This window comes from Sus scrofa, chromosome 17 (assembly GCF_000003025.6).
Source record: "Sus scrofa isolate TJ Tabasco breed Duroc chromosome 17, Sscrofa11.1, whole genome shotgun sequence".
NCBI classification, from domain to species: domain Eukaryota; kingdom Metazoa; phylum Chordata; class Mammalia; order Artiodactyla; family Suidae; genus Sus; species Sus scrofa.
Window position 1 is genome coordinate 17,462,766 of NC_010459.5, and position 26,461 is coordinate 17,489,226.

Consider the following 26,461-nt stretch of genomic DNA (forward strand, 5'->3'; position numbering starts at 1 on the left):
TTCTAACATTCTGGGCAGATGATGGTACCCTCTCCTAAATTCATCCCTTTTTTATTAATCTCAGGCTTAGTATGCAACACCTTCTTCCCTGTTGAAAGATGCCCCGAGAGCCTCCCTTAATCCCTCCCCTTATCTCAGCCCACCTACTACCATCCCCACATCCCATCCCTCCATAGGGCCTGTTGCCTCCATGTCCAAATTACATCTAGAATACATCCACTTCCATCTCCATTCATTGCATGTTAATCCCACCTCCGTAAAATAGCCTTTGAAGTATCTTTCTAATTAGCCTTCCTCTTTCTACCTTTGCACATGGCAATGAACTTCCAAAAATATAAAGCAAATCATGTCATTCCCCTGCATTAAACCTAATAGCTTACCTGTGTTTCAAATACAACTCCAAACTCCATACCTACAATAGCCCATATGACTCGCCCCCATCCACCTCACTACAGAGCACCATTCCCCTTACTTGCTGTGTTGCAACCTCTCTGGTCTTTAGGTTCCTTAAGCAAGCCAATGCATTCCTTCTTCAGAGCATTAGCACTGCCTGGAACATCCTTCTCCAAACTCTTGCGTGATTCCTCCTTCTGCCATCTGTGTTTTGTTTTATGGGTCCCTCCCTTACCACTCCATCTAAAATTGTCCTCCTACCCCCAGTCCACCCACTGTTTTATCTCCTCTCATTTTATTTTTTTTCATAGACTTATCTCTTTCTGAAATTTTCTTGTTCATTATAGTTGTTTGTTTATTGCTCTTTTGCACCGTAAACATTATCTGTGTTGTTCATGGGCCTGGCACGTGTTTACCTTCAATAAATATGCATTCAATGGGTAAGTGAATGAATGGATACAGTCAGGAGGATAAAGCATGTGTGAATTTAAGAGACTGAAGCATAAGAATATTTAAAAGCTTGATATAAAATAGCTAGAAAATATGTATATCAAGCTGTATGCTTAAAATTAATACATTCTCCTTTCTAATGCCTATGTATTATCCCTTAAAATAAATGGATATGTGTTTAAAATAGCTTAAGAGAGTGAAAAGCTTAGATGACATGCCTAACTCAGAAGGTTCCATTTTTACATACTCTTGGACCTAATGCACATGCAAATTAAAAATTTATTTGAGAATAAGCTTGATTTTTTAAAAACTCCAGGCTCAACCGTGAAGTTGGAAAATTGCTCACTTTACTCAAGGTAGTGAAGGACCTCAAAAGGAGCTGGTAATCATTTCTGGCTTAAAAGAAAAGGGTGTGTCCACAGGGCCGACTTGTTTTAGATCCAAAAACACTTTATCCCCACCTAAATTAGGTAGCTTTATGTGACCATGGGACATTTGTTAAATATCCAAATAAAATATTTCCTGATATTTAGAAAATGATACTTAGATTTATAGAGTGGTTTCTTGCAAAAGACACTGATGCTTTTCATAAGGCATTTCATAAATGCATTTTAAAAGTACACAAATATGAGTCATTTGGCATAGTGACATGCACAATGTAGAAATACAAATATTTTCTGAATAAATAAGTGAGGATAGAAAATTTAAAAATTAGAGGTAATTATTTAGGATTCCAAACAAGCCTTTATTTTATTTGTAGATTCTAATATTTGAGTGAATTCGATTTTTACTTACCATAATTGGCATGCTGCAAAAACTGTCAATTGTACAACAGTAGTAGGCTAATTCAGTAATATTAGCTCCTAAAATATTTGAAGACATGCTAATATGGACACCATAGTCTTTAAAGGACACCCTAGTGTCCCTTTAAAAAGCATTCCTGGGACTTTTAAGGTTAGGGGAAGTTAAATACCTTTCTCAGGTTCCCTGTCCAGTAAGAAAAGCTGTATTGATTTGGAAGTGTTCTTTTCCTCAGACTTTTTCACACACTTTCATTCATTTACACAGCAGGCAGGTTAGTAGACCAAAAACAGTGTTGGCCACTGGGGACTAGATTCTTGATTTTAAATAACATATGCTTTGTAATTATACATTTTCCAAAAAAGCTAGACCTAGTTCAAGCATTTAAATTTGTGGTTTAGAGTGTAAGAATGAGGAGGTTAAAAGTTTAGAAACTCCCCAGCATTTGTAAGTAAGCGGGAATGATGAGGTTCAACCAAAGAGAGCTAAGAATTAAATCATTGTGCCAGGCTACATGTATCCTTCAAAAGCTCTGCGTATTATAAATACTGACTCCAAGGCATCAACCTAGTCAGTCTCTGCTGTTTTAAGCATCTTCTTCCCCTTCACTTCACTCTCATTGGACCAAGAAAACCCAGTCACATACAGGAATAAAAATATTTTGAAGCTCTCTCCAAAAGCATTGAAATCCATGATTTACCCATGTCTTCTGTCTGGGACATAGAGCAGCTTTTTTCACAGCACGGTCAGTGTACACAGGTACTTGGTGGGGGGGCGGGGGGGTACGTGGAAGAACATTCATACTCAGACACCAATAAATTAACCCTTCCAAAGTGTACAGTTAAGTGGCTTTTTTTTTAAATTACTCAATGAATTTTATTACATTTATAGTTGTACAGCAATCATCACAACCAAATTTTATAGTTCAGTGGCTTTTAATATATTCAAAGATGCACAGTCATCACCACTAGAATATTTTCTAAATAGACATCCTATACGCATGAACGATCACTGCTTCCTACCTCCCCTAGACCCTAGTAACCATGAATCTAATCCCTGTCACTATAGATTTGGCTCTTCTAGACATTTAAGGTAAATGGAATCACACAACATGTGTAGTATTTAGTGACTGGATTCTTTAAAGTAGTGTAACCTTTTCAAGATTTAGCAGTGTTGTAGCATGTAATATTTCTTTGTTGCCATTCATTGCTATATACTGTTCCCCTGTGGAGATAAACCACATTTTGTTCCTACATTCACCAGTTGTTGGACATCTGGCTTGTTTCTATTTCTTGGCTGTTTTGAGTGACACTGTGATGAACTTTCATACACAAGATATTGTCTGGACATGTTTTCATTTCGTATGGGTAGATACCTAGGAATGGCTTTGCTGGGTCACATGGTCACTCTGTGTTTAACACCTTGACGAACTGCAAAAGTATTTTTTAAAGTAGCTGCGCCATTTTATATGGCTGTTGGCAGTATCTTAAGTCCCTTATCAGATAGAATTTTCAAATATTTTCTCTTATTCTATCAGCTGTATTTTTACTTTTTTATGCTGTCCTTTGAAGCATAAAGTTTTCAGTTCTGATGAAGTCCAATTTATCTGTTTTGTTTTGTTTTTTCTTTTGTTGCTTATGCTCTCAGTGTCTAAGAAACCACTGCCAAACCGAAGGTCACACAGACTTACACCAATTTTCTTCTAAGACTTCATAGCTTTAGCTTTTACATTTAGGTCTCTGATTTATTTTAATATTTTTTACATAGTGTGTGGTTTAGGTTCAACTTCATTATGACAATGATTAAAAAATTCACTTTAGGAGTTCCCGTCGTGGCGCAGTGGTTGGCGAATCCGACTAGGAACCATGAGGTTGAGGGTTCGGTCCCTGCCCTTGCTCAGTGGGTTGACGATCCGGCGTTGCCGTGAGCTGTGGTGTAGGTTGCCGACGCGGCTCGGATCCCGCGTTGCTGTGGCTCTGGCGTAGGCTGGTGGCTACAGCTCCGATTGGACCCCTAGCCTGGGAACCTCCATATGCCGCGGGAGCAGCCCAGGAAATAGCAAAAAGACAAAATAAATAAATAAATAAATAAATAAATAAATAAAATGAGCATAAACAAGAATTAAAAAAAAAATTCACTTTAAATTAGTGTATTATAATTTAAGAAATTTGACAGCTTAAAAAACTTTAAAGAAATGTTAAATTATAAACATATAAGAAATGTATCATTTTTTTCAGACTTTATAGAAAAATTAGTCTAGATTCCATATTACTGAGGGAATTTATACTTAAATTTTTACTTTTATTTATTTTTATTTTAATTTATAGAGGGTTAGGGTAGAATACGAGTATACATATATATATAGATATGTGCCAAACTCTGTGTGAATGCAAAATTTTATTATAAAAAGGAAGCCCTTGTGTCTTTAAGGTTAAGAACACATATATGCAAGATGGGCCTCATCAGGCTCCATCTTTTTGAATTATTAGTTATGAAATATAGAGAAATACTTTGGTTTTGATAAGGTTAAGGCTTAGTATTAAAAATTCTTACATAGGATTAAAATTTAAAAATATATCAGTATCTTTTTTTTTTTTTTTTTTTTTGTCTTTTTGCCTTTTCTAGGGCTGCTCCCGCAGAATATGGAGGTTCCCAGGCTAGGGGTCTAATCAGAGCTGTAGCTGCTGGCCTACACCACAGCCACAGCAACACGGGATCTGAGTCATGTCTGCAACCCACACCACAGCTCATGGCAATGCCGGATCCTTAACCCACTGAGCAAGGCCAGGGATCGATTCCGCAACTATGATTCCTAGTCAAATTTGTTAACCACTGAGCTGTGACGGGAACTCCAATATATAAGTATCTGAACAAAGGGATTACCAAGAAAGGTTTCCGCTGTTCTCAATTCACTCACATCAGTTTACTTTGCTGACTATCTTAAAATGTTAGGAGCCTCTATGAAGACTTTATTTTTATAATAAATAAAACTATGAGTTCCTCAATCCTTGGAAACATGATTTCCATATGTTTTTCACTTGTAGAAACCTAGAAACAACTTTTTCATGAGGACTAGGATTATCACGATGGCTAATAATATGGACTAGAAGAAATTTTATTGGCTAAATACAGTTTATGGAGTGTTATTGGCTAAGTGAGCAGGAAATACTGACTTTCTGATCAACTTTCCTTATGTGTCTACTGGTATTTTGAGAACATTCCCTTTGTACTATTCATGTGTCTGCAAACTCTTAAGAGGTATGGTCTTGAGGAAACTTTTCTTTGTTGAAAAACCAACTAGCTTTATAGCTGTTTTTTTTTTTTGAAAAATTTCCTTAAACACAGTTACATGTACTTCTATGCTCCAAAAGCACTTATTCCATTAAACTCAAAGGACCTATATGAGTATCTCCTCTTCCAGATCATTAGAACCTTGAGGGAAAGACTCTCCCTTGTTTATAAACATAACCCTCGCACAGGGAATGGAAATAAAAGCATAAAGTTTGTTGAATTAATGGGGGGAAGGGCACAAATGAAAGTATATATGGTAAAAGTATTTTTATGGTATTTGTAACGCTCCCAGAACATTTATTTGTTTATAGATGGATCGACTCCTCTACTAAAAGTCACTTAAGTAAACATTCAGTTTTCTGAGATTCTGTGATATAGAGAGCCAAAAGGCAGTTTTGAAGAAGGCAGTCCTTGAGCTCTCATCTTTGTTGGTCATTGGATGAATAAGGAAGGGAAAGTGTGGTGTATATACAAGAGCTTGTTGTCCTCAGCACAATGCCCCATACATTTCAAATCCCATCTTCTCAGGGCCGTATTTTCCTGCACCCTAGAGTCCCCTCTTCTACCAGGACCCAGGTGGAATTCTAGGGGTGTAGGAGGCCCAATTACCCTCTGCTTACATGTCCCAGAGACATTACATGTCCTGTGTTTCCTGGGTACTTGTGTTATCATGGACCCACCAAACCCCACAGATCTGTAAGTTATCACTGACCCTTCTGCCCCAATTACTGACTGAGGCACAAGTCTCAGGATATTGGGATCTCCATAGCTTCCCCTGTGAACTTTAAGCCACTTTCCCAGAAGAGCTTCATTATACAGGAAAAAACAAAACAAAACAAAACAAAACAAAAAACTACCAACCCAATTACTGAAAAAGCCACAGTTCTTTTTGAATGAAGGGCATCTTCTGAGACAACCTGGAGAAAGTTAATTATCTGTTAATGACCTTCCAGGATGAATTTTAGGCCTGAATGGATGGTGCATTCAAGTATGTCTCCCAGACAGGACAGAGCCTCACATAGGATTAAGCTGAAGTAGCTCTGGATGTAAGATGGGTGTGTGCAAGAGCCACTCTCTTTGCTTTTTTTTAGCATAAAGCAATAGAGCTTGGAATTGTGAATATTGGCTCTACTACATATATTAAATGTCTAAACATGTGTCTCTTTATTTCTCTAAAAGAAAAAAAAGATTCTTAAAGGCTGTTCAAGGAGTGGATAATACTTACTAATACTATGATGAATTTGTATTTTCCCCCATGGATTATCTAGCTGTGGGCTACACACACAGGAAAAACAGCAGTCATGTAAAATGGCAACTATCAATGATTTTCTTTCAGCATACTGTTTGATGCTTAAAAGCTATGTGTGTGTATACATGTATGTATACTTTTCTTCAAGTACTCAGGTGTTAGAGCATGATCATTGCAGAGCCATTTCAAGGTCTTCTAGGAGTGACAAGTTCAACGATGAAAGGCATTTAGATACTGACTTCAGCAAGATTAGCTAGACTCATTAAGCATCCCTATGGGTATTGTAATAACCTCACAAGGGGAAATTTAGAACATGGGCAAGTAGCTGGCTCCCCTCTGTGCTAGTACTTAACCTTCAGTCAATATTGTAAGATTCTCTTATAAAGTCTGGTCTTTGTAAATCCTCATTTGAAAAGAAACTATAAGCATAAGTTTCCATTTGAAAGAAAAATTTATTGTCAGTTATTTTAAGAAAATGTTTTCCTCATGTTTTTCTTGATATACAATAATATATTAAGGGTGTATGGTCCTTATAAACATTTGCAAATTATATAAAAGATAAAGAAAAATAAATTCTTATAAATCAGGTATGTCTGTATTGTCAAGATAATCAGAAAATAATGAAAAGACTGATAGATTTGAATATCAAATTGTTTTAAATTTTTACAGGGAAAAATACATTATGACAAGCATTTAAGACAAATGATACACTCAGAAAAAAATATTACAACATATTTGGCAGGCAAATGGTCAATAAAAACAAAATCTTCTAAATTAGTAAGTAAAAGAGAAATATCCTACTAGAATAGGGGAATAACAGCCTAAACAAATAGTTCATGCTATAAAAGACATGTATAGCCAATAAATAAAGAGATATTTACCCTCACAAGTAACTTTTAAAATATGAATAAAAACAATAACAAGGTATTATTCTTCTGTAGACTACCAAAGATCAACATATTGCCAGTAACCCATGTTCAAGACCTTATATTGCTATTTGTGGGGGTGTGCACCAGTAAAAACTCTTTAAAGAGAATATGGCAATATGTATCACAAATTAGACATGGATACCCTTGACCCTGCAGTTCTGTGCCTGAGAATTTATCCCAAGCAAATCTTCAGTTAAGTACATGATAATATAGATACAAGAATATTTGTTAAAACATTGTTTGTAAAGCCTATCCAGTGATGAAAGATAATAAATAAATTATGGCACTTCTATGCAATAGGATATTTCAGAATATCTTAAAAAGGTAATATATACTGTATTTATATAAATATTTCATTAATATATTAAGTGGCCAAGTTGCAAATGTGTAGTTTGACCCCATTTATATAAAATTATTTAGCTATCTGGATATGTATCTAAATAGAGAAATGTTTAGACATACCATTCAACTTGCTAACCACTGGCCTCATGTTGTTATTTAAATTTAAATTAATTTAAGTTAAATCACATTAAAAATTCACTTCTTCATTTGTAATGGCCACATTTCAAGTATTCAATAGATACTTGTAGCTAATGGCTACCATATTGGACAGCACAGATATGGAACAGTACTCTCAACACAGAAAGTTCTGGTAGGCAACACTGAGCTAGGAAGATGTTTCTCAACATGTTTTCAATGGTTGCTTCCAGCTGGTGGAATTCTCAGTTAATTTCGTTTCATTATCTGTTTCTCAGTTACTTGAATTTTTAATAAGCGTACGTAACATCTTCATATTCAGAATTTCTTTCCTATGAAAAAATAGCATCTTACAATGTAGACATGAGCACTGCTAATAGTTTGTTATTTTTTTTTTTTGAGTCTTTACTCTCTGTACTCATATTTGCACAGAATTAACATCGTGTGTACAAGTTGTTTTTTTACTTTGGGGGGGGCTCTTTTTAGGGACTGTACCCGAGGCATATGGAAGTTCCCAGGCTAGGGAACAAATCGGAGCTCAGCAACACCAGACCACAGCTGCAACTGCAACCTACACCATAGCTCATAGTAACGCCAGATTCTTAATCCACTGAGTGAGGCCAGGGGTCGAATCTGCATCTCATGGATCCTAGTAGGGTTCATTACTGCTAAGCCACAACAGGAATGTCATGTGTATATGTTCTTAGTGTTGATTTTACATCTAATAACATTAACATGAATTTTAAAAGCTGCATAAAATTCCATCCTATATGTTTAACTGGTTTTTGTTTTACATGTTGCCTTAAAAATACTAAAATATTTAAGAATTTTACAAATCACTTGGATTTGGGAAAATGAAATTCATCATGAAGACAGTGATTCATAGTTCTTTTGTCATAATTACATAAACATTTTATATATCACACTTTGAAGATGCTTTTTTTGGTTCTAAATCACTATTCAAAACCACCCTCCTAAAACATAATAGCCTTAGAAATCATTGATTTTGATGAAGTGCCTTTATAATTCAAGCGCTCACTTCCACTACTGAATGTAACAATGCACAGCAATCTTTTTAACATTTGTCTTCTGTGGAGACTTATCCAAAATTCGTTGCCTCTCCTTAAGTCCTTTAGAAGCTGTTCTTTAAATGTACCACACTTCATTTGGCTTCCTTGGGCCATATTTTGATAAATATAAAATGATTTTAACATGTGAATCACAGAAAATAATATTTGAGAGATTAAAGAATAAGGACTTGAAATGCCTAGAAGAAGAGAAAGTATAACTAAGCCACTTGACATCTTATTTTGCAGGTTGCTTCTGCTGTATTGAGGATCCTATCCAGAATAAAACTGAAATCAGGAGCTTTGTTTCTGTAGCCATTTTTGGGTAGATAAGACTCTGGCAATCAGATTGATGATCCACAAGTAGGAACAGTCTCAAAGTCGTCTCAGACTTAGCCTGTTAAAAACCCAGATCATGACCATACCATCTTCTCCCCACAAAGCTCTTCCTTCTGCGGATGGACCTGTGTCTTCTGACTATACCTCGTCTCAGCTGTTCGGAACCTGGGAGTTATGGCTGACACTTCCATCTCTTCAGTTCCAATACCCAATCCAACATTAGGTCAAGCTAATTTTACCTCTTCTATGTCTTTCAAATTTATCCATCTCCCCAACTATGCCCATGGTTCAAGCTACCAGCCTCTCCCACTTGAAACGCTGCAGGTTCCTACCCTCCAATCTGTCCTCTACATTCTAGCAAATCGCATCCTGTTCGTCTTCTGCTTGAAGCTATTTGGTGGCTCCCCTTTGTTCAAAGTCTTAAAAATCCCTAACAAAGACAGACCCTACCTCCTAGTAGAGTTTGCCCCCTACCTCTCTCTCACATTCATTTCACCCAAGCTCCCTTCACACTTAGAACTTTTACTTGCTTCTCTTCCTCTTACCACAAGGCATTTGCATATGCTATTCCTCCTGCCCTGCCTGAAGGGCTTCTTACTACCCTTCCTTACCTGATTAGGACTCATCCTCATTTTTCAAATTTAAATTCATCTAATACTTCTTTAGTGAAGCCCTCCCATATTCCGTTAATTATTTTAGGCTTTGCTACTAAGCTCGGTCATGTTTATTTAGAGAAACTTTAATTTAATGCATGTGTCCTCAACAGTATAACCACCACCAGGATGTATTGTGTCTATTCTGTTCACCGGTGTAGCTCCATCGACTAGCACAATACCAGGTAAATCATAGGCACTTAATAGACATTTGTTCACTGGATGAATAAAAACCGTGAGGCAGATGCCCACAAACACTAGGAAAACTCTAAATGTTCTTTTACAAAGAGGCCTTTGGAGCTGTGGTCAGTAGCACAGTGTCACTAGAAAACCAGATGTTCTAATGAGGAGGAAGTCATGCTAGTCACTATACTTTGGAGTAAAAGGCTCTTACTATTTTCCTTAGAGTTGTACTGTAATTTTTTTTATTTTATTTTATTTCATTAGAGTATAGTTGATTTATAGTGTCGTGTCAATTTCTGCTATACAGCATAATAACCCAGTCATACATATATATACATTATTTTTCTCATACTACCTTCCATCATGTTCTACCCCAAGAGTTTGGATATAGTTCCTTGTGGCGTACAGTGGGACCTCATGCTTATAAATGTAATAATTTGCATCTACCAACCCCAAGATCCGAGTCCATACCACTCGCCCACCCTTGGCAACCGTAAGTGAGTCTGTTTCTGTTTTGTAGGTGGTTCATTTGTGCCATATTTTAGATTCCACATGTAAATGATATCAAATGGTATTTTTCTTTCTCTTTCTAACTTATTTCTCCTAGTATGAGACTCTCTAGTTGCATCCATGTTGCTGCAAATGGCATTACTTTGTTCTTTTTATGGCTAAGGAGTATTCCATTGTACTACATCTTAATCCACTCATCTGTTGATGGTTATTTAGGTTGCTTTTGTGTCTTGGCTATTGTAAATAGTGCTGCAGTGAACATAGGGGTGCATGTATCTTTCTGAATTATAGTTTTGTCTGGATATATGCCTATGAGTGGGACTACCATTGTATTTGAAGGTGATTGTCCAGGGCCCAGCTCTATAGGTATAGAGCCCAGGAAGCTGGGATCTACCCAACAGGACCATTCTTGGGGAATACCCAAAGTGGTACATCCTCTTAAATATCTCAGATAAGCCCTGAGGATAGACATCTGGACAATAAAGCAGTTGCACAGCGGTCTTCAGCCAGGAAGAAGAAAACCAGAAAGGAGCTAAAATGATAAGTTGATGCCTTTAGAGATTTGGGGCAATGCTGTTCAAACTGACACCTTTCTCTATTTCCCAGAAGCGTAGAAGTCTCTCTTAACTTTTACAGACCAGCTCTGGACACAACCAGTGATGTAGTGGAGCCAGCTCATACCAGTTCATAAGAGTCATTTGTTAAATTGAGGGTAAATGTGCTGCTGGTTGTTAAACATGGGCCATTATTAAAAATTAAATGCTATGAATTTAAAACAAAGGTAGCAAATACTAAAAATTCATTCCTTTCTAATTATTTTGTTATAGTTTTTATAACCTATGATCTTAGGGCTATTTACAACTCTTGGATCTGTACAGTAAAATACTGTATAACAGTGTGGTACTGCCCATCCCTTTCTACTTCTGAATTCAGAGATGTTACTTGGGTAGCTTGAAATTGGCCATGGTGGAATTATATGCACCCTGAAAGCAGTCCATATTATAATTCATGGAGGTGGGAGTTTTTGTTCTTGTTTGTGTGCATGGGTTTAGGGGTTTTGTTGATTTTTTTTTCCCCTTTCAAAATCTTAAGCATATACAAGCCTACCAAGAAAGGCAGTTTATTCATGTTTCAATGCAATTCAATTTGCTTGTGCTTAATTATTGAAATTACCCAAAAATGCTAGGAAATCACTCAATTGAAAAGAAATTCAGAACAAATTTTCCAATATCTTCTAAAGTATATTTCACACACACACAAAATGTGTTTAGTGGGAATCATTCAAGGGGGAAAAAAAGGAAAGTACATGAATCCTCTTACTCCCACTTCACAGACTGCTCTATTTTTTGAGTACCTAAGTCAGTGTTTGCTATGAATTAATCAGATATCAAATATTTGAATGAATTAATTAGAGAACTCAAGAAGTGGAATAATTTGAGTTAATCCTTGACAATTGGATGATTTGAATTCTCTTGATATTAAACTGGGCAACATTGCAATTAATCCTATCTTCTTATGAAGATGTAAAAACATTTAATTTGTGGGAGTTCACCTCATGCCTCAGCATGACTAGTATATAATAGGACTCAGGTTTGATCCCTGGCCTCTTCTCAAAGGATTGCTGAGAGCGGTCCTGTAGGTAGCAGACGCGGCTTGGATCCTGTGTTGCCATGGCTGTGGTGTAGCTGCAGCTCTGATTCCACCACTAGCCTGGGAACTTCCATATGCCCTATGTGCAGCCCTAAAAAGCACACAAACAAAAAGAACATTTGATTTGCCAATTTCCAAAGGATTTACCAAATTCTTCAGGGAAAACTTAGATAGGGGAGAGATAAGATGACTGAGAAGAGTGGGAAGAAGAGAAAAAGGTGAAAAGAGGGAAAAGCGGCATTTGAGAACAAAGTTAAAATAAATTACTTAAAAATTGTTCAGTGTGATTAGTGCAAGTTGACAAATAAAATGCAAAGAAACGGCTGATAACATCCTGGGAATACTTCATATTTTGGTACATTTTTTATAAAATTCGAGAGCTTCAAACTCATTAAATTCTCCTTTCATTCCTGTTTAGAATTATACTAGCAATCTTGGTGATGCTGTAATGGCATGGAGATATTATTAATCTGTCTAATTTTAGTGACTAGACACATTAGTATAATTCTCGAGATGATTGTTTTCTCCTTGAAAGTTGAGGTTTTAGAAGTGACAACTTTGGTCTTCATGTGTAATGTTGGATGATTTTGATGGATGGATAACAAAGAATTTTAGAAGACATTTTCTTGCTTTTAAAGAGAAACACACAAAAAAGGCATTTTTAAGACAGGGCTTATTTAGATGCTATTTGTTGTTTCGTATAAAAGTAGATATCAGACCTCCTCCAGACTTTGAAGTGTTAAGAGCTTTATATCCCTGTGTTCCTGAAGGAATAATACATTATTGATCTTTATTCTTTATGGAATATAGTTAACTCATTTATCTAGAGAAATGGAAAAGAAAAGAGATTTAAATAAAATAAGAAGATAAATGAAAATCAAATAATATTTAATCATGAAATATTTTTAGAAAACACACAGTCACATCTATATTTAGACACTTCTAAATAAATTATCCATTTACTTCAAACTCCTTCAGAGACCTATTTCAAATTGATAGGAAAATGTCTTTCCTTTAAACTCCTACAACCCTTTATGATTTTAGCAGCAAAAGATAAACACTTTACAATTTTTTCACTGCTATTTTTCATATCATACTTGAAATAAACTAATTATGTCAGTCACCACAAAAATATGTGAATTGTTTCTTTATATGTGACACAGTAGAGTTTGCACATTTAATTTTGATCACCACACTAACGCTTTAAGGTGAGCAAACATTATCATCATCATATTGAGTGAAAATTAAGCTGAAGCCCAGAGAAAACAAGTTGCCTAGTTTGCAAAGCTATTAAACATAGGAGGAGTTCCCTTCATGGCTCAGTGGTTAACAGATCCAACTAGGAACCATGAGGTTGTGGACTTGATCCCTGGCCTTGCTCAGTGGGTTAAAGATCTGGAGTTGCCGTGAGCTGTGATATGGGTTGCAGCAGCGGCTCAGATCTGGTGTTGCTGTGGCTCTGGTGTAGGCCAGTAACTACAGCTCCAATTAGACCCCTAGCCTGGGAACCTCCATATGCCTCTGGTGTGGCCCTAAAAAAGGCAAAAAGACAAAAAAAAAAAAAGGAGCCAGAAATGTAAGAGTTGTAGAAATGTCTTTTATCGCTCTTCAAATTATGCTTCCCAGGAAAGAGCAAGTTAAGGAACATATAAAAGTAAAGTGCATGTGTTTAGAATAGAAATCAGCCAAATATATACAGACTGTAAATTTATAAATGTAAGTACAAATATATGTATTCCTTGATAATTCACAAAGTAAATAATATGTATATACTTTGTGAATATAGTAAAATATGTAAATATGTACTGTACATACATAGTAAAATGTTCTGGTGTGCATAAGAGATTAAGTTATTCAGTAGAGGCTCCCCTATTGTCTTTCATTTTCAAGATACTGATTTATTTTTCAAATACTCACAGCATGTTATGTGCCGCCCTGAGCACGTCTATAATTATTCATTTATAACATAAGGCATAGAAGGGTTAAGAAAACTTCACAAGGTTACATTGTTTTTAATTGGCACATCCAAAACCTAGGGTCAGACAGACAGGACGCAATTTCCACCATCTCCCTCCAAGTGTCAGAGGTCCTTAGAATCTATGCTCAGCACATAGATTTTCCAGAAACTGCAAAGGGAACATTGCTTGTGTTGGTCATTATTAAGGAATTGTTGGGCCTTCTTTTTTTATATATGCTTGATTTTTTAAATTAAGAAAATGCATTTTAAAAATTTTATTAACGGATAATTGATTTACAATTTTGTGTTAGTTTCTGCTATACAGCAAAGTGACTCAATTATACATACAGGTATGCTTTTTTATATCCTTTTCCATTATGGTTTGTCACAGGATATTGAATATAGTTCCCTGTGGTATATAGTAGGACCCTGTTGCTGGTCCATCCTTTATATACTAGTTTGCTTAATACTAAATGCTGAACTTGACCATTTAGCCTCCATTCTTATAATACGAGCTTAATATATGTATATACTAGTTTATGTACTTGATTTTAACTTATTTCTGAGGTTTCAGAAGCCCCTTTGGTCCCATCTAACTTTATCAAGGGCCATATAAGGCAGATCCCACAACAAAATAAGAAAAAAGTACATCACCAATAAAAGGCTCATGGACCAGAGAGAACTTTCTAAATGTTATGTGCCTTTTCTTGACAAACAGGCCTCATTATTCTAAAACTTGGGCCCAATGACATTGAAACTTACCCAGAAGAAGCACTGCTGATCCTCCCTCTGAAAGTTGAAGGAGAAAGTAATGCCTGTCCCCCTCCCCGTGGGGGGTTGAAACAGGAAGGAATATATAAGGGCTAATTGTCTGCTTTGCCCACGTCACTACCCCTTGGGACAGGCAGCTTTTTATGCACTAGAGTAGAAATGGCTGTGCATATGAATTTTGCTGGCAGTTAGGTGGTTGTATGTGTCAAAGAAGGCTAGAGGGATAGTTTGAAACATGAGTGACAAGCTACTTATACCTTGGAATTTTTAAGTCTGACAAATACGGAGTAGATGAGGAGGAGGAAGTTAACTACTTTTCCCATCAACTTTAATAAAATCTGCTACATATTTCATGCTCTTTGACGTTTAGTAAAGATGCTTGTACAAATGATGATTGAACTTGACCGTTTAGCCTCCATTCTTTTCCAGCAAGGCAAGTGGTGCTGTTAGACCATACTTCTTTCCTATTTTAATTTCACATTGGGATTATTTTGTATTTTAAGGAACTGCCTAAAATATCCCTAAGGGAGATGACTTCAATGAATGCTGATTTAAGTTTATTCCTCCATTTGAACTGTTTGCACTATTTTTATATCAACTCCATCAAATTGACTGTGCTTTTAACCCAATGTGATACAGAGCGGGCTTAGACTTTTTAGTCAGCTGTACTTGAAGTCCAGTCGTCCCCATTTTATAAAACTGGGCAAATTACTTTACCTCCCCAAACCTCAGTGTTCTTATTTGCAAACTGAAGGGAACAAAAATATAGCTATTTCTCAGTATTAGTTTGCAGATTAAATGGAGAGAAAAATATACAAAAGCTAGGCTAATGCTTGGCACATAGTTACTCATTAAAGAACTTACTGTCACTGTATTTATTTTTATAGAGAACTGGATAGTTAGGAATCTATTTGGTCTGATGAAATTCCTTCAAAGGTAGATCCCATAGACTACATGAAGATGAATCAATATTGAGACAAAACTTATTTCTTACAGTCACTCCAATAGTGTAACAGTCATTTTTTTCTGTACTCATATTCCACTGACCCACCCCCAGAGTTCCCATCTAATCTTGAGAATGTTTTCTGGCTGCAAGAGAAGGGAGTTGACACCAAGGAGAGACGCTCTACCAACGACAGATGGGAACTGAGGGATCAATACTCCAGCTTCCAGGATCCTTGGGTCTGTGTTCACACACCCTTAGGGGGCACTGATTGGGTTGAGCCTTTGTTGCTCCAAATAGTAAACTGCTCTATATACTATAAACACAGTCTATGGGCTTTCTTTCCTCTTTGTCTTACTCATTGTACTTCCTATGATGACTTCCAAACCAATGTTGCCCCCACATTGCTGACTCGGGTCTGTTTCTGGAGCATCAAGACAAGCGTTCTATTAGCCAAGCATGTGCACTCCCAACTCAGGAATCTTGCTTGGATAATGTAGCTTCCCGAAACGACAACATTTGTCTAGCTCTGACCAGTATCCCTGGGACATCACTGCATTCTAGGACTGATTTGTTCTTAGGAAGCCAGGCCATTTATGTATTTATTTATTTTTTATGGCCGCACCTATGGCATATGGAAGTTCCTGGGCCATGGGTCAAATTGGAGCTGCGGCTGCTTGCCTACACCCCAGCCACAGCAATGCTGGATCCGAGCCAGCAGCTGTGGCAACACGGGATCCTTAACCCACTGAGCAAGGTCAGGGATTGAACCTGCATCCATCCTCACAGACACTCTGTTGAGTTCCTAACCCACTGAGCCACAACTGGAACTCTGGGGCACTTTGTTTTAATCCCACAGTTCTGCTACTTCTGAGTATCAACCGTCCGAATGCCTCTAGCACTGTTTTCCTCATTCTTTTCATTCTGGCTTGGAAACTACCTCAAATCACACCCTGAGCTTGTTCATTGAAAAGAAGAAAACCTCAAGTGGTTAAATTTTAAATTAATCGCTAGAATGCTATTTTCCTTGAATTTATTTCTCTTTCCTCTGTACCCCAAGGGTAAACAAATTTTTAGCTGCATGGATAGGGCTGTGATCAAGGGGAATATTTTTCAGGATGGTTGCCTTTACATTTTTACTAAACTATTTTTTTTCTTTTACATTTAAACAGTGTGCTAGTTTTTAGCTCAATAAACTTATGTCTGGCATCTTTAAGCCACTTTGTTCTGGTTGGAGATGCATAGCCAGGTCAACTACATTTTTTCTTCGCCACCAATAGATTTCTTTACTAGTACACCAAGGCTTCCCACAAATGCAGTGAAAACGGTATATGCCACTTAATCACAACTCCAACCAAAACAAATATAAATAATCTTGTTACAATAATGCTTATATGAGATAGAAAGTCCAGTATGATACTCCCACCTCCCTTTCTTTCTAGTGTTTGCCCATGGTTGCTCTGCTATAGTCAGTCTGGTCTTCCTTTGTTCCCTCCATTGAAAGAAATAGCTGCAAAATATCCAGTCCACCCTTATCTGTCACTTACAGGAAAAAAATAGATAAACAAGGTCCTTCAAGTCTTCCCCTCTGTGTGGGCAAATGCTCATAGCACCGTATTTCAGAATCATAGTCCATGCAAGTAGATAGCGTTTTTATCTAAAAAGGCTGGCTGGCTGTGTGAGCTGCCTAAACTACCAGTCCATTCTGAAGAAGAGAGTGGTATTCCTCATCACATTCGTAAAAAAGAGAGAGGAAATCTTTAAAATGATTCCAAGGGAATTTGTGCATCTATTTTATATTTTTATTTTTCGAAAGGCACATGAGAAATTCAAGACCTTGATGGAAAACTCTTCTGGATGTAAGTTTATGTCTTTCCTTCACAACAGATTTAAATAAAGCACAAGAAGAGTTTTCTCAAAGTAAAGGTAGCTTTAACCATGCAGAGTTCAAGCATACTAATGTCACTTAGGTCTAACAAGGAATCTATCTCTTTCATTTCCAACTGTTGTACTGGGTGTTAATAGAAAGACTTTTATATGCCTGGTTCTTATATGAATGATGGGTTAAAGTTATATCCATATAACTGTAATTCAGGTTGAAAATATTGCTTTAAGTGCTGGGAATAAAATTAACCTAATATGCAAATTGTTCAATAAGCCTAACATCCAGTAAAGATATACTTTATGTGGATGAAAAACGAGTGAGCTAGGTTTTCTGCACCAAGAATCTTTCTGGTGTCAAAAGGAAATCTAAAGTTCTTGAAAAGATTTTTCTGTCTTGTGGGTTAGCTGACCTACAAATGAAATAGCTTTTCTTAAAAGTCATATATGTTAAGGAACGAAGGTTAAAACTGGGTTATGACTTTTAAAAATCATCCTTTAGCCTGTGTTTATCCCTTTTATTCAGGTCTAATCCGTTGAATTGTATGTTCTAATTATAGTAACACATGCTGAAAGGGAGTTCTTTTGTCTCAGGTGTACAACAGTCTTGACTTTCTGGAAATGGGAATCATTAATCTGAGCGACTCAACTTTCTTTGCACAGAACTGAAGTCATTTAATTAGGAATCCTGATGACTGAGAGAAAAATGAGCTTATTTAGTCAGACAGTCTCTATTTGGTAACTCTTACCAGAATAGAGATGATCTAGGATTTAACTTTCAAAGTGCACTTAAATTAGAGCTGCCAGGATTCTTAGTGGGTCTGGTTAATTCCAACCGTGGAGACATATGCAGAATATCCTCTGGGGAAAACGGGCCTGAGTGACAGCTTAGTGAAAATATGAAATTCCTAGTTCTCCTCACCTCTTATTTTTTTCCAAGCTTATTTTTTCCTTTAGCATTCTGCAACAGAGAAATTGAACATTTTTGTAGAGTTGTGGAAATAGCCTGTTTCCTTTGCAAAAATTTCAAAAATTGTATATCCATTGCAGGGACCAAGAAATATGTTTGAATCTGGCAGTAACCTAAATAGATAAATCTTTTTCTGAAAACTGGTCAAGAGGTTTTAATCAGTGAGAAACAGACATAAAATTCCTTAGTATAATAGGTTTGGGGGAAGGAGTGGATTTTATGCAAATTGTATGTTTTTGTTATTATTACTATTTTGATTTTGTTCATTTTTGAAATATAACCACTCATTTCCCAGACCTGAGAAACACCCCTGCCCCCGAGACAACTTTTTTTTTTGCGTTTTAGGGCTGCACCCTTGGCATATTGAGGTTCTCAGGCTAGGGGCTGAATGGGAGCTGCAGCTGCTGGCCTACACCACAGCCACAGCAACATGGGATCTGAGCCGTGTCTGTGACCTACACCACAGCTCACGGCAACACCAGATCCCTGACCCAGTGAGTAAGGCCAAGGATTGAACCCACAACTTCAGGGTTACTAGTCAGATTCACTTCCGCTGCACCACAACAGAAACTCTGAAACAACCATTTTTTAGACATCTGTTTACTTTAAATCCCTCCACCTAAGTTTCTCCAAACACTTGGTGCCTTTGCTGTTTATCCTTCCAGATAATTCCCGCCTTTGCTTTTTTCTCTGAGGGTCTCCTCAGCTAAAAACAACTGAGGGCAATTTTTGATACTTGAAAGGACAGATGTCTTCTCCTAGTATACTTTTCACATATCCATCTGCTTAATAATGAAGAATGAGGTTTGAAGCTACCACATCAGCTTGAGATATTGTGTTAAAAGTGAGAAAACTTAGAGTACAGATAAAAAGAAATGTGAAATCGTGTTTTAAGGGAGGTATTTCTAACATAACCAAGTTTGGTGTTGATAAAAGTGAACTAGATGAAGAAAAAGTATTGTCTTAAAGAGAAAAGAAAATGATTAATGATGAGAAATAAAGTAAAATATAGTTTAAAAATTAGTTTGATCCATCACCAAGAAAGGATATTAGTAAGGAAGTTGCTTGTTGTATGCTTTAAATGATTTCTCTGGTTACTTTCAGAATTACATAAATTTTAAGTATTGTGGCTTCTTTTGAAAACATGTTTCTGTTTTTTACGGAGCAATTAGAAGCCTCCTTTTATTTTTGTAAACATTCACTCTAGCATTGTACTTCACATTGTACTTTACGCACCCAATGATGCTATTTATGAACTGCCTCAGTGGTCAGCTCTCCAGGGCTTTAAACCATTTTACTATCCGAATCTTATTTATTATGATTTTTAAACCTTTGCCATTACTTTTTTTATAACCATTATGGAATGTAATCATTTTTTCCCATTATAGCTGGTTTACAGTGTTCTGTCAATTTTCCACTGTACAGCATAGTAACCCAGTTACACATACATGTATACATTCTTTTTTCTCACATTATCAGCTTCCATCATAAGTGACTAGACATAGTTCCCAGTGCTACACAGCAGGATCTCATTGCTAATCCATTCTAAAGGCAACAGTCTGCATCTGTTAACCCCAAGCTCCCAATCCATTCCACTCCCTCCCCCTCCACCCTGGCAACCACAAGTCTATTCTACAAGTCCATGATTTCCTTTTCTGCGGAAAGGTTCATTTGTGCCATATATTGGATTCCGGATATAAATGATATCATATGATATTTGTCTTTCTCATTCTGACTTACTTCACTCAGAATGAGATTCTCTAGTTCCATTCATGTTTCTGCAAATGGCATTATTTTGTTCTTTTTTATGGCTGAGTAGTATTCCATTGTGTATATATACCACATCTTCCGAATCCAATCATCTTTCGATGGACATTTGGGTTATTTCCATGCCTTGGATATTGTAAAGAGTGCTGCAATGAACATGTGGGTGCATGTGTCTTTTTCAAAGAAAGTTTTATCCAGATATTTGCCCAAGAGTGGGATTTCTGGGTCATATGATAGTTCTCTGTGTAGTTTTCTAAGGTACCTCCATATTGTTCTCCATAGTGGTTGTACCAGTTTACATTCCCACCAACAGTGCAGGAGGGTTCCCTTTTCTCCACTCCCCTCCAGCATTTGTTTTTTGTGGACTTATTAATGATGGCCATTCTGACTGGTGTGAGGTGGTATCTCATGGTAGTTTTGATTTGCATTTCTCTACTAATCAGGGATGTTGAGTATTTTTTCATGTGCTTCTTCACCATCTGTACATCTTCCTTGGAGAAATGTCTATTCAGGTCTTTTGCCCATTTTTCCATTGGTTTGTTGGCTTTTTCGCTGTTGTATAAGTTGTTTGTATATTCTAAACATTAGGCCCTTGTCTGTTGCATCGTTTGAAACTATTTTCTCCCATTCTGTAAGTTATCTTTTTGTTTTCTTTTTGGTTTCCTTTGCTGTGCAAAAGCTTGTCAGTTTGATTAGGTCCCACTGGTTTATTTTTGCTTTTATTTCTGTTGCTTTGGGAGACTGACCTAGAGAAAATATTCATGAGGTTGATGTCAGAGAATGTTTTGCCTTTTCTCTTCCAGAAGTTTGATGGTGTCTTGTCTTATATTTAAGTTTTTAAGCCATTTTGAGTTTATTTTCATGCATGGTGTGAGGCTGTGTTCTAGTTTCATTGATTTGCATGCAGCTGTCCAGGTTTCCCAGCAATACTTGCTGAAAAGACTATCTTTTTCCCATTTTATGTTCTTGTCTCTTTTTTCAAAGATTAATTGACCATAGGTGTCTGGGTTTATTTCTGGGTTCTCTGTTCTGTTCCATTGGTCTGTATGTCTGTTTTGGTACCAGTACCACACTGTCTTGATGACTGTGGCTTCGTGATATTGCCTATGTTGAATAACAGTGAGGAGAATGGGCATCCTTGTCTTGTTCCAGATTTTAGTGAGAAGGCTTTCAGCTTTTCTCTGTTGAGTATTATATTTGCTGTGGGTTTGTCATAAATGGCTTTTATTATGTTAAGGTATGTTCCCTCTATACCCACTTTGATAAGAGTTTTTATCATGAATGGCTGTTGGGCTTTGTCAAATGCTTTTTCGGCATCTATTGAGATGATCATGTGATTTTTGACTTTTGTTAATGTGGTGTATGACATTGATTGCTGAAAATCATGGACTTGGAGAAGAGACTTGTGGCTGCCTGATGGGAGGGGGAGGGAGTGGGAGGGATCGGGAGCTTGGGCTTATCAGACACAACCTAGAATAGATTTACAAGGAGATCCTGCTGAATAGCATTGAGAACTATGTCTAGATACTCATGTTGCAACAGAAGAAAGGGTGGGGGAAAAACTGTAATTGCAATGTATACATGTAAGGATAACCTGACCCCCTTGCTGTACAGTGGGAAAAATAAATAAATAAATAAATAAATAAAATATTTCTAAAATTTCTTGCCCCTCCAGTTTGTTCCCAATAGTGTTTTTAAAAATTATTTTTTTTGTCTTTTTGTCTTTTTAGGACCACACCCATGGCATATTGAGGTTCCCAGGCTAGGAGTCTAATCAGAGCTATAGCTGACAGACAGCCTACACCGCAGCCACAGCAACATGGGATCCGAGCAGTGTCTGCCACCTACACCACAGCTCACAGCAATGCCGGATCCATAACCCACTGAGCAAGGTCAGGGATTGAACCGGCCACCTCATGGTTCCTAGTCAGAGTCATTTCCGCTGTGCCACAATGGGAACTCCCTTAAAAATTATTTATTGTATGAATGGTGACTATCTCAGATGTAGAAAGACGTAGAATAATGAACCTTCAAATACCTACCCCTCAGATTCAATCATCATCGTGACTTTGCCATCCTGCTTTACCCTCTCAATCCCAGATATTCCCTCTAAATACTTCATTATAAATTTCTAATTACATAAAACCAATAGTGTTTTAACAAGATATGTAAACAACCATTAGAGGGAAAACATACGAAGATGCCACAAAGAGTTGGTCATCCTTCTTATAAATTCCTGTTGATTGTATCTAACGATATTGCTAAGGACAGCTGGAATCCTGGAAGCCCTCTTCCAGAATTGTTTTCTATTCTTGGCACCTTCTGTGAATGCTCTCTACTTGCCTTGGGTTCCTCTTTCTCACAGACATCTCAAATGAATCCCCGAGCCTCACACCTAGTCCCTGTAGTTCTAAGAATTGTACTCTTTAATCAGTCAACTATGTACTAAATGGGTAAAAGTATTTTTAACGGACATATGAATTAAGCAGTAAAGTGCTATAGACAGAAGAGACAATGTTTGAGAGAAAAAAAAAAGCCAGAGGATTCTTAGTGAGTCTGGTTAGTTTGCCTGGTTCTCACTGGAAGGAAAGAAAAGGTACAAAGTGTAGAGCCCATTCATTCCCAAATATTGTCCCACTAAATGTTATAGAAGTCAAGATTTGATGGACTCTGTAATCACTGATTTAACACTTGGGATTTATAGTTACAAGTTTCAGGTGGTTTCTGTGGATTGTTTTTCTTTTTTAAGTATACCCCCCAAAATTTTAAGGACTGAGCAAATGTATTTTCAAAGCTTGCCTCAACTGTGTTCAAAAACTGTGATGCAATTAATTACTTCACAGAACAGCTGATATCATTCTTTAATTAGCCTTCACTAGAAGTCTATTCTTTCCGAACATTCTCTGTTAATCTTCAATTAATGCTAAAATACTAAAAAAAATTCCTTTTTTGCTATTATTATTTATTTAGTAAATTTTTTACTGTCTTTCTCTCCTTTTCTAGGTCATGCAAATTGATGTTTTTGTGATAGCATTTGCTCTCTCCAGGAGGCCTGATGTTCTTGATAAGTTCTCAGCTTGTTAGTCAGTTACTTTGGGCACAGCTTTGAAATGGGATTTTTCTCTCTACATAACTTACCTAAAAACTTTCCTCTTCATGCAGTCAAACAGAGGAGAAAGTTTTATTAACTAAAGAGAGAATTCATGATACCGGTGAAATAACTCAGATGGAAACCTTCTGTTTGTTTTCTTTCTTGTTTTTTTTTCAAGTTCGCTCTTTCTTTGTAAGGATGCTGTGTATCAGAACCCTAGAAGGGGGATCAGAGTAACCAGCCTAAGTCATTAAGCCCTGTTGGCCCAGCATTTAGCTAATAAATAAATAAGAATGCAAGTTTATTCCTTGCTCTGAAGCTGGTTGCAAATTTGTTAAGTGATTGACTTGATGCTAATTTTCCACATGAACCTCTCATTTTCTTCAAGGCCTGTCACAGGAGAGGAAAATAAATTCAGCCAAATCCACTGAGCCCTATGATTTACTTTGAATTTGGAAGTCTTGGAAACCCTTTTCCAGCAGGACTAGGCCTCCAAGGGATTCTTATTTATGATGTCCCAAAGAATGCAACTTGCTCTGAAAAGACTGCAGACTTTCTCTATGTCCAAACCCAGCACTTTTTGAAAATAGAATTGAAATAACCTACTGATGGCAGGTGCTGTCCTTTTGCTCACACTAACAGACTCTCTTTCTATTAGTGCTCAGTATAGAAGAAGGTCCATACTGCGACCCTCAACTGTGTTTCTGCCCCAACTCTAGATAGCATGGTTGTATTTTGGTTCTGCCAGAACCACCTTCTTCATCTTAATATGTCAGTGAGAGATGGGATTTTGCATTTCAGTATGTGATTCAGGGGATGATTTGAGGAAATAAAAGGAGAATTGTGGCCCATAAAAATTTGTTACTGAATGACAGTATGACAGAAAGAGCTCTTGACTGAGGACCAGAAAGAGCTCTTGACTGAGGACTGAAGACCAAAAAAAGAAGCCTTTTTTTCCAGCTGTTTGTTTGTTTGTTTGTTTGTTTGTTTTTTCTCGGTCTTTTGTCCTTTTTAGGGCCACACCTTTGGCATATGGAGGTTCCCAGGCTAGGGGTCAAATTGGAGCTGTAGCCGCCGACCTACGCCAGAGCCACAGCAACAGCAGATCCCAAGCCTCGTCTGTGACCTACACCAGAGCTCACAGCAACGCCGGATCCTTAACCCACTGAGCAAGGCCAGGGATCGAATCCGCAACCTCATGGTTCCTAGTCATATTCGTTTCTGCTGTGCCACAATAGGAACTCCTTTTTCCAGCTTTTTTGAGATATAATTGACATAGAACATTGTGTGCATTTAGGTAGATAGCATGTTGACTTGTTACACTGATGTATTGCAAAATGATCACCAAGGTGGTAGCTAATGCTCCCATTACACCACATAATTGTCATTTCTTTAAATTCCCATTGTGATGCAATAGGATCGGCAGCATCTCTACAAAGCCAGGGCACAGGTTTGTTCCCCGGCCCCACACAGTGGGTTATAGGATCTGGTGTAGGTCTCAGTTGTGGCTGGGATCTCATCCCAGCCTGGGAACTCCATATGCTACAGGGGGCCAAAACTGGAAAAAAAAAAAAATTATTTCATTTTTATGGTGAGAACATTTAAGATCTACTCCCTTAGCATTTTTCAAGTATATAAAAGATATTGGTAACTATAATCACCATGCTGTACATTAGAGCCCCAGAATTTACCTTGTATCTGGAAGTTTGTCCTCTTTGACCAACATCTCCCCATTTTCCACACCCTGGTAACCACCACTATAATCTGTTCCTATGAGTTCAGCTTTTTTTAGATGACATATAAGTGATATCAGGTAGTGTTTGTCTTTCTCTTTCTGACTTACTTCACTTATCATAATATTGTGAGGACCATAATCTTAATCCAGAAATTCTCTCTCTAATGCCTTTGGGCAGGTTACTTCACCTCTCTGGGCCTTTCTGGGGTGAGGGACTTCAACACATACCAATTTGTAGTAAAAAGAAAAGGCAGCTTTACCTGGATATGATCATACTAAGTGAAGTAAGCCAGACAGAGAAAGACAAATACCATATGATATCGCTTACATGTGGAATCTAAAAAAAATGATACAAATAAACTTATTTACAAAACAAAAATAGACCCACAGACATAGAAAACAAATGTATGGTTACCAAAGAGGAAAGGGGGGAGGGAATAAATTAGGACTTTGTGATTAGCAAATACACACTACTATCTTTAAAATAGATAATCAACAAGAACCTACTATATATAGCACAGGGAGCTATACTCAGTATCTTATAATAACCTATAAGGGGAAGAGAATGGTGTGTGTGTGTGTGTGTGTGTGTGTGTGTGTGTGTGTGTGTGTGTAACTGAATTACTGCTGTACACCTGAAACTAACACAATGTTGTAAATCAACTGTACTTCAATAAAAATTTTAATTTAAATAAAAAGAATAAAAACTTTGTTTTGAAGGCATTCTAGCTCTAATTTTTTTGAAAGCATGCCAACATTTTGGAATTTGTACTTAAGACTAACTTTTTCAACATTTCTTTTTATCCAGGACCCCAAATTACGTGAACTTCTGGATGTGGGGAACATCGGGCGTCTGGAACATCGCATGATAACGGTGGTGTATGGGCCTGACTTAGTTAACATCTCCCATTTGAACCTCGTTGCTTTCCAAGAAGATGTGGCCAAGGTATGGTGGATTGAACTTTCTGAAGCTTATTACCTCAATCTGAATTCATATGACATTATACTGATGCCTGTGAGAGACTTTGAGGTTTTGTCATATTGAACATGTGCTAAAAGTCCATCTAAAATTAATCCCACTGCTAAGTAGAAGTGTGACTCCAACACTTCCAAATAATGGCATCTACTTTGAATTATGGATATTTTTCATTCGAAATCAGGTATTTGATATAATTTCTTTGAAAATGAAAATATAGATAAGATCACATTCCATTTCACCTAAACATCTTGTCCCAACTCATTCGCTCTTAGCCTTACCTTGTGCTGCTTCCAACCTATCTTCCTTCCACCCCATCCTATCCAAGTTCTTTGACTATGCTCAACACCTAGCCCATGAGCATGCACATAGTAGCTA

At 37.1% G+C, this 26,461-nt stretch overlaps 1 protein-coding gene across 4 annotated transcripts in view; it reads left to right on the forward strand.

The window, feature by feature from the left end:
- PLCB1 (phospholipase C beta 1) overlaps nt 1–26,461 on the forward strand; it is a 738,118-nt gene that overhangs the window by 455,569 nt on the left and 256,088 nt on the right. For all 4 annotated transcript variants that reach the window (XM_021077401.1, XM_021077400.1, XM_021077402.1 and 1 more), the window contains one exon: nt 25,916–26,053. In XM_021077401.1, the coding sequence (XP_020933060.1) occupies nt 25,916–26,053 (138 nt within the window). The remainder of the gene's footprint in view (nt 1–25,915; nt 26,054–26,461) is intronic.